This window comes from Cotesia typhae, unplaced genomic scaffold (assembly GCF_013202065.1).
Source record: "Cotesia typhae breed Kobodo isofemale line unplaced genomic scaffold, CoteBio_Ctyphae scaffold_13, whole genome shotgun sequence".
Taxonomy (NCBI): domain Eukaryota; kingdom Metazoa; phylum Arthropoda; class Insecta; order Hymenoptera; family Braconidae; genus Cotesia; species Cotesia typhae.
Window position 1 is genome coordinate 16231789 of NW_027423774.1, and position 14915 is coordinate 16246703.

Consider the following 14915-nt stretch of genomic DNA (forward strand, 5'->3'; position numbering starts at 1 on the left):
TTATGAATTTTTTTATCCACTATGAATACAATTGAGAGAAAGATATTTGAATGGTCACTTTGCTGTCATCAAACTAAAAAAATTTAGGCGATTTACCGAGTACAGATATCCGTATATATAAGCTAAAACGACCCTCGATATTTTATATTTTGGTCTCATTTTACTAAAAGCTGATCATATTTCATTCATGATTCTCACTTTTACAGTCTATTCGTACAATACTCTCTCCATCCTTACATACGCAATAATTTTTTTCCTTCATTCTCCAGTTTATTTAGTATCTTTCAAACCTTAGATGTATTATCGAACTGTAACCTGACTTCTTATGACATATCTGGATTGGGGATGTAATTTTTTTTCAATACTTAAATTCAATTTTTAAATACCGAAAAAAACTCTAGCAACGCATCTATATGGGCGAAGTACGTATAGAGACACGGTCATTTGTCCGCAAATTTAACCAAAAATAGAGCGACTCACCTATTTACTTTATGCGTCATCTGAAAACGATAAAAAATTTTTTTTATCATTTCTATTGTACCTATCATTTCTAGTCTACCAATCTATTCGCACCCCAATGGAAGTTTTTTAATGTAGGAAATTTACCACTGAATCTAGAAAAAATATTTACGGTATTACGGAGGAATAATATATGGTACAAGGATCAAATAGCATGACCTAAAATGAGGAGCGTGGAAATTCGGAATTCTAGTGCATTCGTAACGGACTTGTCTGCACGCGTAGACTTTTCATACAAATGAATTCAAAACTCGTAATCTGCCTCTTAAAAATTCATTTTCAATAGATTAAGGATTAAGTTACTTGCAGATTTTAATTTTTTAAGATAGTAGAAAAAAAGGCATTTAGTTACATCCGACATGGCAAGATAAATTTCGAAATATTTTTTGGACAGAAATGAAGATACAGTTATATTTAAATCATATTATAAAAAATTTACCCAAATAATTTTTGAAAATTTTTTTCAATCAAGAACATATATAAAACTTAACGCTATCGTGAAACCTTGATAAGCAAAACTCGAAGAGGTTAAAATTTTTTTCGTACACAGAAAAAAAAATTTATTGACTGGAGAACAAAATTCTTGGTTCAAGAAAATTTTCGGATGCCTGAAGGAAGACCGAAGTTGTGTTGGCCGAAGTAAAAATTTTTCTTGAAATTCTATTCTTGGTAGAAGTAATTTTTTCTTGATTCAAATTATCATAAATACTTGATACAATAAATTTTTATATTTGATCAAGATTTTTAGATTTTAGGGAAGCAACGCCACCTAATTTAGCTGAGAAAAAAATTTTCTCACCTTGAGAACATTTTTCTCTTGAATATTTGATACCCATTTTATATTATTTTGGCGTGCAATTAATCATATTGAATAAAAAAAATGATTTAATATTATTTGATCTTCCCACACTGAAAAAAAAAATTTGCTATCATAACCAAAGTCAGGATTACGCAGCTATTTGTTATGATAACAAAACTATCTTGGTTAACGTAACAAAGTAACATTTGTTGTGGTAAGTAAAGTGAAGTTGCTGTTTTAACAAATAGTATGTGCTAAGGAAATTTTTTGAATACTCTCGAAACATAAATTTGTGAAAATTTACTTGAATAAATGAATATTCACTTTTTCCAAGTGCCAATCGAACCACTAGTGATTCAAAGTGGTTTGATTGGCACTTGTAAATAGTAAATATTCACTTATTCAAGTGCATTTTCACTAATTCATGTTTAGAGAGTACGCATAGAATTTTTTCCATCTGATACATTTCTAAGGCTGATAGTCAGTAGAGGAATTAGGGGCACGAAGGCCCCCCTGGGGCACGACGGCCCCCCTCAAAAAAATTTTTTTATATGAATTTTTGGGGAGGGGGCCGTTGTGCCCCAGAAAAAAAAATGGTTTTTCTTCGATTTTTTGCAAAATTTCGACTGATTTGTTCGAAATAGATGGAAAGTAAATATATTTGATGGTTTAAAGCCACAAAAAGGAAAAATCGGCTTAGGGGGGCCTTCGTGTCCCAGGCCCCCCTATTAATTTTAGTTGTAAACGTGATACTTAGCTCAATTTAGACAGATAGTTATTTTTCAGATAAAAATTGTAGACAATTATATAATCATTACATAATCAATTTCGGGAACTTGGAAAATAGTAAAAATAATTAAAAATATGCTGTATGGCATATTAAAAAAAAAATTATCATCTGATTATCAATGTCGACGTTCCGGAAATTGTTTATTTATTTATGAAACATGGATTAGAATCTACAGAGTAATGGTGAACAAAGTTTTCTGAGTTACTTTTATATTAATTTAATAATTTTTGTTTTACATAACATTTATTGTAAGTTCAATACTAATAAATATATAAACATACATACAAACATATCTAACAATTAATTATAGTACAATACGTATTTTTTAAAAGTTAACAAACATGATATTTTAAAACAATGAAATTTTCATTATTAACTGAGGTATAAATGTAGAGAGGAAATGGGTCAAGTAAGTCTTTAACATTGACAAATATAATTTTCTCATCGGTTTTTACTTCGTATGCCCATACATGTTCATTAAACCCTAATAGGTCAATACTTTTGCATGCAAAAACTAATTCATTACGATCATGAAGACTGATGATCAATTCAATTAAAGCAAATGTTGGGCAGAGATCTTTCGTTCCAGTAAGTAGAACCATATTTTGGGTATATTTAATACTTTTATATTCTACCCATCGAAAAAAACTTTTTTGGAATTATTTAATGCTTCATTTGAACAATTATACTTCGACCATGTTTTAGAATCAATTTTCATTTTAATACCAGTAATTTTTTCATCTGTAATAGATCTATTTGTCAAAAAACGATAATTTAAATTTAGTTGGTGCTTTATCGCGATAGATTTACAAATATTTACGCGAGATTTATTAATTGATGCCGGTACTGTTAAATTTGTATGCTTAGATTCAGCTCTGATTGATGATAAATGTGAGCAAGGACCACTTTCTTCACACGTTTTCTCGTAGTGAAGAGAAATATGGCCCTTTGGTTTCATAGATTTACCGGTCAATTCCTTATACAGCTGCCAGTGTCTGATTACAGTGGTATCAAATGCATTTATTTGATCATTTGTAATTTTTTAGCTAAAATAAAATCAAATATTTCTCGCAAAATAACATATAATTGCCAGTAAAGGGTTATCTTTCGACACTAAATCTCCAATGATTATTCCCAATAATCTAACAAACGTGGTTAACTCTGAAGCTGTCATTTTTAATTTATTATTTTTGCTCAAATCATCATCTCTAATAAATGGAGGTTTGTTTAGGGAATCAATAGGCCCATAATCAAAAACTGCTAATCTTTCATTCAATTCCGATACAGAAAACTCATAATATTCACTATTTTGTGAAGTAATTGCACTTAAAATTTCTATTAAATCATCATGAGCTATCCCTTCTCTAAAGTCATACATTTCGTCGACAGAAAAATTTTCTACGGCATGGAATGAAGCTGAATTAAATACACATTTTTCTCGTATACCTGTTAGCGTAATATTGTTTGTTTTAAGGTCTGTCTCGTAGTTTTGTACAGTTCGAGTCAATTCAGGGGATAAAACAATGGTATGTTGACATGTATTTTTGTCCATTTTACAAAATCGACAATAATAAGTTGCATAAAACGATTCAGTAAAGCCTAAAAGACCATGTAAGCCAAGGTTATCTCCTTGGATGAGACCCAACACAAAATAAACATGTTTTTCACCTTGATTTGTTAAAATTTTAATTCCTTTTTCTTCCAAAAATTTTATTTCCTTAATGAGCGGGCGGTAAATGCGAAATGTTCGATTTTTTTTATTTTTATTTAAACGAATCCAACTGTCATACAATAAAACAAGGAAATAATTTTCTAATTTTGACCGGCATTCTGATGATAAACATGGAATTGATGCGTAAATGGGCATAATCTTTCCTGATCGAGAGCCTAGAGGATTATTAACTTCCACGTCATCACCAGATAAAAAATATGGTATCACAATATCATCATCTTTGTATTCAGATCGTTTTTTAGCCCATGATTTACACTGAATATAGTTTTCAATTACTGCTTCATTATTTTTAAGTTGTTCCATATAATTTACCGTGTCAGTTAAAGCATTAGGTTGCTGAAAAAAATTTTTGAACGTTGCACGTAATGGTATAAATTGTCCACATATGTCAATCATTTTACCCTTAGAGCCTTTTTTTGATTTTGAAATAACATAAGCACGATCAATAATGTACGATTTCGGTTTTACATAAAAACCTGATTTTTCAAAATACTTTAACCGTCGATGCTCTGTATCTAAATCCGCAAAAGTATGTTTTATATCATCAAACATTTTTTTAATTACATTAATATCTTTATCGGAACAGTTTGAATTAATAAGAGTATTTTCTACTTTTGATTCTAATATACCTATAAAAGAATCACCCAAGAAAACCTTAATATCATCGATAATAGATTGAACAATATTTTTAGACAAGCGAAGATTAGCGTACAAGTTTGCTATAAGTTCTACTGCTGCTTTATTAAGGGCAGTTTTAAAATCATTCGCTGAAAAACCCGGATTATTTGTATTTTGCTGAAAGTTACTCTGAGTATTACTATCATAATTTAGATTTTCCCTATTAGAAAATTCTCGAGTTTCATTCATCAAATTAATATTTATATCATTTACAACTAATGAGTTCAACTGGCAATCATGTATTCTCTGTAAATGTTTTTGAAAGAATCTTTTGTGCTAAAAGTTGAGTAACAATTCAATTCTCCACAATTGTATACATTTTTACATCTGGATGTTGTTCAACGATATGAAAAATGAGTGTATTAATACAATCAATTTGAATTGAACAAATACTGCAAGTAGGCATTTTAAATTAAGTAATTATGTTGCTAACTAACTAATTATAAACATTTACGGAACTGTAAAATTAAACCATCAATGAAATGCAACTGATTTTAACTTAATAATTAAACTTAATTTTAGGGAGTAAAATGTTTGTACTCTCCAATCAATGTTTCGACGCTTATATAATGGCTGTTGTATGTGTCATCATATGGCAAACCCCAAAGAACTATTTGGAAAAACTGCCATATTGGTGCCGATTCAGGGGGGTAAATTGCGTTGAGAGCGAAAATACACTTAAAAAGCAAAAAAAAAGCTTCTAATAGAGAATTAACTTCATAACGATAGTCTGCATGCAAATAGAGGAAGATTTGAGAAATGTTTTCAATTGGACCCACAACAACAATGAATGGTTGTAAAGTACACTTGTATTGAGCAAGCTTGTCGACTTTTCTTGTCACTATTGCTTCAATGTTGCCAACAACCTATGAAAAATTTTAATTTTATTATAAAGAAATATAAATAAAATAAAACCTCAAATCACGTAAATGTCAAGTCGAATGTTCAACAGAATAAATTTTTCTGACCATTCATTTTTCCTACAACAAAATCATATAAAATAAATATTATCTGAAAATTAATTGGTTATTTTTACTCTCAAATTAATATAAAGAAACATCAAATTTATTGTAGAGAACAGATTGGAAGTAAAAAAATTAATTTGGAAAACTTAAATTAATGTTTTTGAATCGAATAGATATAAGTTTTCCAATAGAATAAAATTGAACCAGTAAATATTTCGCAATCAGAGGAATTTTCATTCAATTCATGTTAAACTTTTCAATTTTACTAAATTAACTTCTGCATGAACATTCAAGTGGAAATTCACTAAAATATTTGTTAAATAAATATTATTAATATTAAACTTACTGATACTTGTAATACGAATCCTCTTCGCATTTCTTCGTGAGTTGGACGAAAATGTTTAATAATTTTTTTATTTTGGATTGCATTACAAACACCGAATAATAAGGCCAAATGAGTTAAAATAAACGCGGTTTTTTCGTCTAAATAAATAAAGAAAATTATATAAAGTAATATACTTTACGACCTTTTAATTTTACAGCTTGTTTGAATTAGATAGATTTTATGTACACTTACTTTCACTTATGTCAGTAACAGAATCATAAAAATATCCCTATCGATCAATTTTTATATAAAAATTGTTCCACTTTTCTCCAATTTTCCGTTGCAATCTGGTCTCGATCAGGATATAAAGTATCAAAATCTTGTTTAAGCTAAAAAATTATATTTTTTAATATAAATTATTCCCTTCCATCAGAGCAAGAGTCGGAGAAAAAAAAATAAACAGAAAGAAACATTAATTGTTTTAACAGCAACATTATTATATTCAAAAAAATTTTTTGAATTAAAATATGTTTAAGGCATTTTGTTCGTTATATAATAAACAAATTAGGTTGATTGGAGCTAAAAAATATAGAACTAAGGATATAATTTCCACGAATATGTTTCTGTCAAATAAAACAAAAAGAAATTTCGAAATAACAATTTGTATTTAATATGAGTTGATTTTAAATTATTCAAGAACTTTTTCACTTGATTTAATAAAGTTAAGTTCTTTGAGATTATATACCAAATTTTTTCTTGTAAATCGATTGACTTATTTTATTTCTATTGAAAGATGTCTAATGAGAAATTTTTATTATTCTGTTTAGTAGTTAGTTTTTAATCATATTTACATTGAAAAAATTATTGTTTTATCAAATAAAATGAATACGACTATAAAAATTTCTATCGCTAATTAATGTATTTAATAATACGTAATAAACTAATGAATAATATTTCTCAAAAAATCGCATTGAAATCATAAGCCACATATAAATCTGTTAATTTGCTCGAAAAGTATCTTCGTTGAATAGTTTTTGAAAGTGTTTTTAAATAAATTAAAATTTTTTGTAAGTCTTGTAAATTTCAAATTTTTTCAACGATCTATTAAAAAGCTCAATTATATAAAAATAGATGTAATATGGAAAATTCTGATCTAATAAACCGCAAAAAGTTTCAAAAATAGCGAGCAATTTCATTTAATTTCTTAATTTTACGTTAATAAATTATCTTAAGTTAAATTATAAATAACAGCGCATTTGGCATACCAATAAATAGCCTCTATCATCTTTGAAAGCGAAAAATTCAGACAAATAATTATAAATTTCAAAATCATAGTTTTATAAAAGATTTCTTCTTTCATCGAAAGTAGCTTTCCAAAGCACTAAAAATTCATTTAAAGGTACATCGAGGTCTTTCAAAGATTCTAAAGTTATAGTCGAGCCATCATTTTCACTTTCTACACTTTCGTTATCTATAGTAAAAAAAATATTTTTATTAACTTTTGAAAGAACAATCAAAATATTCATTATTAAAATATAGATCGGAAATTTTGTACACAGAAAGAAAGATTAATTTCAACCGAGAAAATTTAAAAATTCGCTGAAAGATCTAAGGTTACTTGAAGCCAAAACAATAGGGGAGGGTGGGGCAGGACGGCCCACCTAAGCCGGTTTTTATTTGTTGTGGCTTTCAAGTTTTTCTTTTCTTTTACAATAATAATCTAACGCGGTTAAGTAAGAAACCCACATTTTGAAAAATCTCACGTGAGATTGGGGGATGGGGGAGGGGGTTGAATAAAATCTCACGATATCTTACCAAGGGGGAGGGAGGGTCTGAAATTTCAAAAAAACACCTCACGTAATTAATGAACGCCCCCTTACCAAATGTACAGTACCGATAATTACATTTATGAATATTGTGAGGATTGATTTATAATAATTCTAAATGATAAATCTCACTCCCACAGGGGGTTGCAGGGGTGAATGTCAACAATAAAAATTGTAAATTTTCGACATTAGTTCTTACACACTTGCAATTTGGTAGAAATCTTCATGTATAATCTTCGTGTCAAATTCAGCTAAGAATTGATCTTATTAATTAAATTCCAACCTCAATCAAAATTGTAGGGGTGTTAATAACGAATAATTCTTATTTCCAAACAATAGTTTTATACAAGTATATTTCATATGCAGGATGTGTCAGAGAGATGAGTAGAATAGAAAAATTGTTGTTGTTTATAAATTAGAACTTTTTGAAACATGAAATCTAGAACATGTCATTCAATTTTTAGGATGATCCTGAAGGTCTTAATAATTGTTATTTTTCTTTTAAATAAAGAATTTGTTATTGTTATTCACAATTTTTTCGAATGGTCTATTTCGCCCTAAATCTATAAAATCAGCTGAAAAATATGATTTTTACTTCATTAATCATGATTAGATTATAAAGTTATAAGAAAACTTCTTCTTAAAACTTTTCAGTGGCTCATTTTGCCTTTGTTTTCACACGTAGGGCTAACAATTCATCAATAACCCGAATTTGTCGTGATTAAAAAAAAAAAAATTTTTGGTCAATTTTTGAGGTGGGCCGTCTTGCCCCACCTGGGCCGTCCTCCCCCTACCCTCCCCTAGTTCATAACACAAAAAAACTTTTCTTGAATATCAAAAAAATTATACTTTCACCGAAATTTGTTTGATTGATTAGAACAATTCCTTAATTAAGAAAGTTTATATACATCAAATAATTTTTTTTCTGTGTAAAATTTTCTTGATAATATACAATACAATCTTAAACTTTTTCTTACGAAATTTTCTTATTACCTTCATTTCTCTTACGCTTATTTTTGTTAATGGAAATCAAACCAAGCTTAATCATTTCCCGTCTCGTATTTGACCATCGTCGGTATAATTTGCCATGGCCAGCTACAAACTGTCCGTTCTCAGTAATAAAAATGTACGTCAGCTATTATTACAATTAATTCAAAGTTTTATTGAACAATCTTATTAGATCTTCAAAAAAATATTTTCTTCTTAAAAAATATAAGACCCTAACGAACCTTGTTTTCTTTGGGAAAAAGCTCTACAATGGCCTCAGCTATTTCTATGAAACGTTTTCCTGATATGCTGCAAAAATTACAAAATTTACGAGAATTCGAATCGAATTAAAAGGTAAGTTTTACTCAAAAAAAAAGCCTAAACAATAGTTAAAACTTAAGACCCTACATGCAACTTCTTGCTATATTCAAATGGTCTAAAAATTTCATAGCAATTAATTTTTTAAATCGCTAAACTTTTTAAGATCTTTGGAAAGCGTTTTTTAATTTTTTTGAGTAATTTAAATGTTACCTCTTAAGAAGAAATGAATGTTACTTGACACAAAAGAGTATAATTTGATTTACTGACCATTTGTCAAGGCTACTTTTGATTTCATCATCAATAATTATGTCGACGAGTTTATTCCGATCGTGTTCAGTGAGACCTTCATAATTTTTTTTACGTTTTGGATTTTTTTTATATGAAGCAAGAACTTTTTTACCAAAACTGGATTTTTTTAAAAGCTCTTCTAGTGTCTATTGATAACATACAGTGAAAAATTAATAATCAATAGAATAAATAAATCACGCATATTATGACTCTCTTATCTAAAGTAAAGCAAAAAATCTCTCAAATGAAAAATTTTGGTTTCATTAGATAAATTTAAAGGTATAAAATTTACGTACTCAACGCTAAGCCTTAAGTTAAATGTTAAAAGTATAAGTAAAATTATGGGGTAATACCATCGATTCACTAAATAAAATAGGTCTCTGATTTTCTCGCGGATTTTGGGGGATAGGACTCTCATCACTCGGATCAGAATCCAAATCAGCAGGCCGTGGATCATCTGATGCACATAGCAGATGATTTGAGTAATATCAATAGTCTTTTTTAAAATTAGAACGAGTATCCCTGATTAAGAAATCTAATTTGAAATAATTTAAAATGATTTGAAATGATTCAAATGCATCGGATTTTAATACTATATAGATCTACAGTTAACATGAAAGTAATCATTTCAAATCATCTTTCTGAATCAGGGATAAACAAATTACCATTCAATGGAGTATTTATTTCATCCACGAAGGAAGTGGAAATGAGTTCTGTTGGAGCAAGCGAAAGACTAGACGCACTAAAATCACGCTGGTGACTCTGTTTCTGTGATAATAAATTCAATTAAGTATTTCAATTTATTGTAAACCTTAAATTAATTAAGGAAAACGCATCAAATTTTCAATCTAAAATTTCTGAATGAAAAAATTTTTGTCAGTGTAAAAATATTAATACATGACATCTAAACGAATAATAACAATTAATTATTAACGCTTAACCTTAGCTGAAGATTCTTCCAAATTAGTATTACTAACAAGATTTTTTAAATTATTTCGGAATTTGATTTGCTCGCCTAGTGATAAATTTAATTGTTTTAAAATATAGTCATCAACGGAAGGCAGAAGGTCAACTGTAATCTCTTGACCTGTGGATATTGTTAAAATTAATTGTTTTTCAATTAAATATTTACAAAAAAGTTATTGATTTTACATTCGATACAGAAAAAAATATTATCTAAGTCCAAAAAATGATTGACAACCGTGAAAATTTTCTTTATAGAGTAAAAGTTTTTAAATTTCACAAAATATTTAAATTTATCAATTTGTTAAACATTTTTTTCTGTGAATAAATTTTTAATTATTTTTTATTACAAATGGTGAAAACCTTTCATATTGATACTAACCAATGAACTTGTTGATTGATTCGTCACTTATCCCCCAATTTCTTAACAAATCATACATTTCTTCATTGTCCATTTAAATTGTAATTTTAATCAAACTTGAATAACTATGCATACAGTAAATTATAATTTGATCACTTCCTTTTTATCTCTTAAATAAATAAAATAACTTGGTAACCAAGAATATGAAATGTTAATAAAACCTGATTTATTATTTTGCCTAATACATGTCATTTGTTTCAACGGCAACTTCATTTTACTTGCCACAACAAATATTATTTCGTTGCGTTGACCAAGATGGATTTGTTATCTCAACAAATAACTGCGTAATCCTAACTTTTGTTACAATAGCAAATTTTTTTTTTCAGTGCATTTGACATGTTAATAACTAAAAATATTATGTCTACTGTCCCTACTACGAAGTGTTTGGCAACAAAATTCTAAACCGGACAAACTTAATTAATTTTTATGTAAAAAAATGTGAGGAATTCAATGGTGCTATTTGCCAAACTGCATGAGTAACAGCAAATTAGTTATTAACAAAAAGGTGTGCAAATCGATGCTAGGTCATACTTTAATCGCTATTTATATTATAGTTAATAAAGATGATTGCCTGAAATATTTTTTTTGACAAGCCCCATTATTGGTTCATACCAACCAACCATTTTTTTTATAAAAATCAATTAATTATTAGTCCAAAATAATTAATAAACTTTTACAAGCGAATGCTAACAGCTGAGTGAGTTACCGACGCAGTCCGCGCAGCTCCGAGCGACTGGCGGTGATGCGCGCGCAACTGTTTCGTTCAAATTACCTTTCTAGGTGATGTCTGATAAAAATAATTTAACGTGATAATAATTATTTAAGTATAAAAATAACTACGAAAAAACCATTTATACTAACTTATACTATAATTAACTATTTGCAATATTATAATGTTTTTAACGTCGTCATTAAAAACAAATTAAAATATATTGTAGCCTTTTGTCAAATTAAAATCAGATCTTAGATGTCTAAGTTTCCTGGTATATGTAAGTATAAATGATTTTTTTTCCAGTAATATTTACTGATAAAAATAACAGTAAAATATATAAAATCAATTAACCTGCATTACCTCCTTGAATTAACAACATCAAAATTAAATATAGACATATTTGGCCTTATCATAAAATTTTTTCACGGTTTGATATTAACAATCCTTTCATCTCATTTGGCATTTTATCAATTCTTATTGAAATGATTTTCTATGAAAAATGATTTTTTTTATCAAGAACTTGAGAAAAAATTTTTAAATAGATTGATAAAAAATAACCGTTGGTCACTTGAAAAATCTACCTGAATTACACCGAAAAAAGGATCTAAAAGACTTTTATCCTTTTAAATACAACCGACATGTCTTTATAGAGAATCCTTTGCCTGAGGAAAGAATAAAATAATCAGGTCAGTGTCGGTTGCAGGTCAAAGTTCGGCCAATCGGCAGCCGGACGATCCCTTCAAGTGGAAGGAAGTCTGAAAAAAATGATAAAATGGCTTTACGCCCGATAAACACAAATTAAAATTCGCGCATGGTCCCAGATGATTTGCTGAGTGGGGTTGAATTCGGACGAATGAGAAGACGAACAATCTAAATGCATCTACAGAGTATATAATATCTAGGACACCTTAATACCTAGGTCCGAGTTCGTTGGCTTTGCCTTTCTTGTGTCCCGTGTCCTATGTCTTGGTGTCGTGGTGTCTCTTGTCTCTTCTACTATGTAGCGTACATATTCAAGTATTCTAGAGCTCGGCCAGAGCTCTTTAGATGTCCGTTGTAAAATTGGACTCTATGAGGATTAAGGGCTGTAGGTATTACCCAAATTCACTGGCATGCAGTTCATACAGATTTGAATATCAATCCTAGAGTGAAAAGGATCGCTTGAGGGTGAATCCAGAGTTGTTTTTCAGTGACCCTGATTTTAAACGTTATCCGTTATCTTTTGGTAGACGATTAAAACTGCTGTGCTTTATTGGAATAGCTATAGATTTAATATTTGGCTTACACCAGAACGTATTGAAGTTTATTAAAGAATAATCTATAAACTATATTAGCTAGAGACCGACAAAACGCGGTTTATAAAGTTTAGCTTGAAAGTAGCAGGAAGTTCCAGCGGTAGTCTGCAAGTTGTATGTTTATTTGCAACTTTGCAAAGTTGTATTATTATTTGATTAAAGTTTTTTTGAGGTGATAAGAAATTTTGCAATCCGTCAAAAATGGTATTTTTATTTTTTTTTTCTTATTAGTCAATGAAATATCAAAAAAAGTTAGACTTTTGACAATTATTATTTTATTATTGTTAAATTTATTGCCAAAAATAATATAATGCATCATAAAATTAAAAAGAAAATTAGGAAAACGGTTGACCCTGAAGGTCATCCCTGCAACTTCCCGTTACTTTCGTAATTAAGTGCTCAAAATTGCGCTTATTACGTTTTTGAACTCGAAGAGCTCAAAAAAAAATAATTTTCATGTAGCTTTCCTAGCTCAAAAGTCTGATAGAAGTTTAATAAAACACAATTTTTTGAATTTTCAAACCGCAATAACTTTCGAATGAATGAACCGATTTTCACGCGGTTGGCGGCATTCGACGCAGTTCTTCAAATTCTATGATACTTTTTTATACACAAATTTATAAGACATTTATAAGAAATTTCGGTGCAATTCGAAAAAAATGCTTTTATTCGATTTCTTTCGTCAACGACAACTCACGAACAAATCAACCGATTTTGACCGGCTTGGTGGCAATCGACGTGGTTTTTTAATTATAAGAGCTGATTAGTTTTTGGAATTGATCGATGTAGTCGTTTAAAAGTTACTAAAAAAAAAACTTGGTTTGAAAAAATTTTTTTTTCGTAGTTTTTTAAGATTCCTCATAATCTACCAGTCGAAATCAGTCCAAATTGTATTCAAAATCTAAGTTTGGTCCAGCCCTTTCAAATGACACCAACCGCAATCAAATCGGCCAAGCCGTTCAAAAGTTATGAGAGGTTTACATACATACACACACATACATACATACATGAATACAGACACCATCGCGGGAATAGTCAGGGAAGCTTCCTAGGACCTCAAAACGTCAAGATCTGATGAAAACTCGATTTTCGGAAAACGGGGTAAAAACAATAACTTCAAGATTTTTGAAAATTTTCAATTTTCTTAGCGGGAAGTCAAAAATAATTTTCAAGCCAAAAATAAATACAATATTCCAATCTAATCAAAGACTGCTTTCAAAAATGTTTAATTTCTCATAAGAAAATTCTCATGCACTTAAATCATCTAATTAACCATTTATGTAGTTCATTAATATAAATTAAATATGTAAATCTTACAGATTTTTATTAATTTTTACAGAGTTTTATTTCGAAAAAAAAGTAATTAAAAATAAATATTAGAGTTATTGTTACAGGACATCCTGCTGTAAATCTATCAAGCTGAATGTTTTCTTTTTATAATAATAGATCACAAAAAATAATAGTTTATGTACGGTAGAGCCAAAACTTCTTTATAAGAAAGAGGAAACAATAAAGAATGAAGAATATTAAAAAGTAGATGAAAAAAAAAAAGAAAAATAAAAATAGTAAATCCATCGAATAATAACGGGACATTGTCGGACCCTAAAATCAAAATACAAGAACCTATCATTTTTACTTTTTTTTCTCTTTTCTTTCAACTAATATGTATATGTACATACATATATATATATATATATATATATATATATATATATATATATATATATATATATATATATATATATATATATATATATATATACGTCTAGTGAAAGAGCAGTTACAAGAATACAAGTGTGGCTCACCACGTAATCGGAGTAGAAATACCAACAGGAGAGTAAAAGAAAGATCTTTGGACGTGATGGTCTGCGCTTCTTGTACTCTGGTTCAAAAAGTATCTCGATCGATCCTTTGCGCAACTTATTTCCAAGAAAAACGTCTTGTAGCGAACAAAATGGACGTCGGTAAAACGACAAAGAAATAACTGCCAATGGGCAAACTAGAAAGTAATATTCCCGCGATCTGGTGGCGCGAAGTGTGGGACTATATGCCTGTATCGTCCAATATTATATTATTAAAGTCCCTTTAGTGAGCTCGTAGATTCAGCAATAATTCAATTAGCCGAAAGAATTCAGTAAGGTGGACACCATTATTCAAGCCTGATGTACCTACTACGCGAGCAACCGATGTTGTATTGGACGGGAATAAATTAACCTCTACACTTTGACTGCTTCTCTTTTCCTCTGTGCACTTTTTTTTAATCTCTGTTTTTTTTTTAATCTTTTTTTTCCTAT

General features: G+C 29.1%; 1 protein-coding gene across 1 annotated transcript; it reads right to left on the minus strand.

Moving 5' to 3' along the window:
* Positions 1–9268: 9268 nt before the first annotated feature.
* Positions 9269–10927, minus strand: LOC141535360 (uncharacterized). The gene is made up of 4 exons (XM_074255254.1): positions 10576–10927; positions 10172–10317; positions 9896–9998; positions 9269–9376 (listed from the first exon to the last, which is right to left on the minus strand). Exons 1-4 carry the CDS (start codon positions 10646–10648, stop codon positions 9339–9341), a joined length of 360 nt encoding a protein of 119 aa, XP_074111355.1. The 5' UTR covers positions 10649–10927; the 3' UTR covers positions 9269–9338.
* Positions 10928–14915: the final 3988 nt, after the last annotated feature.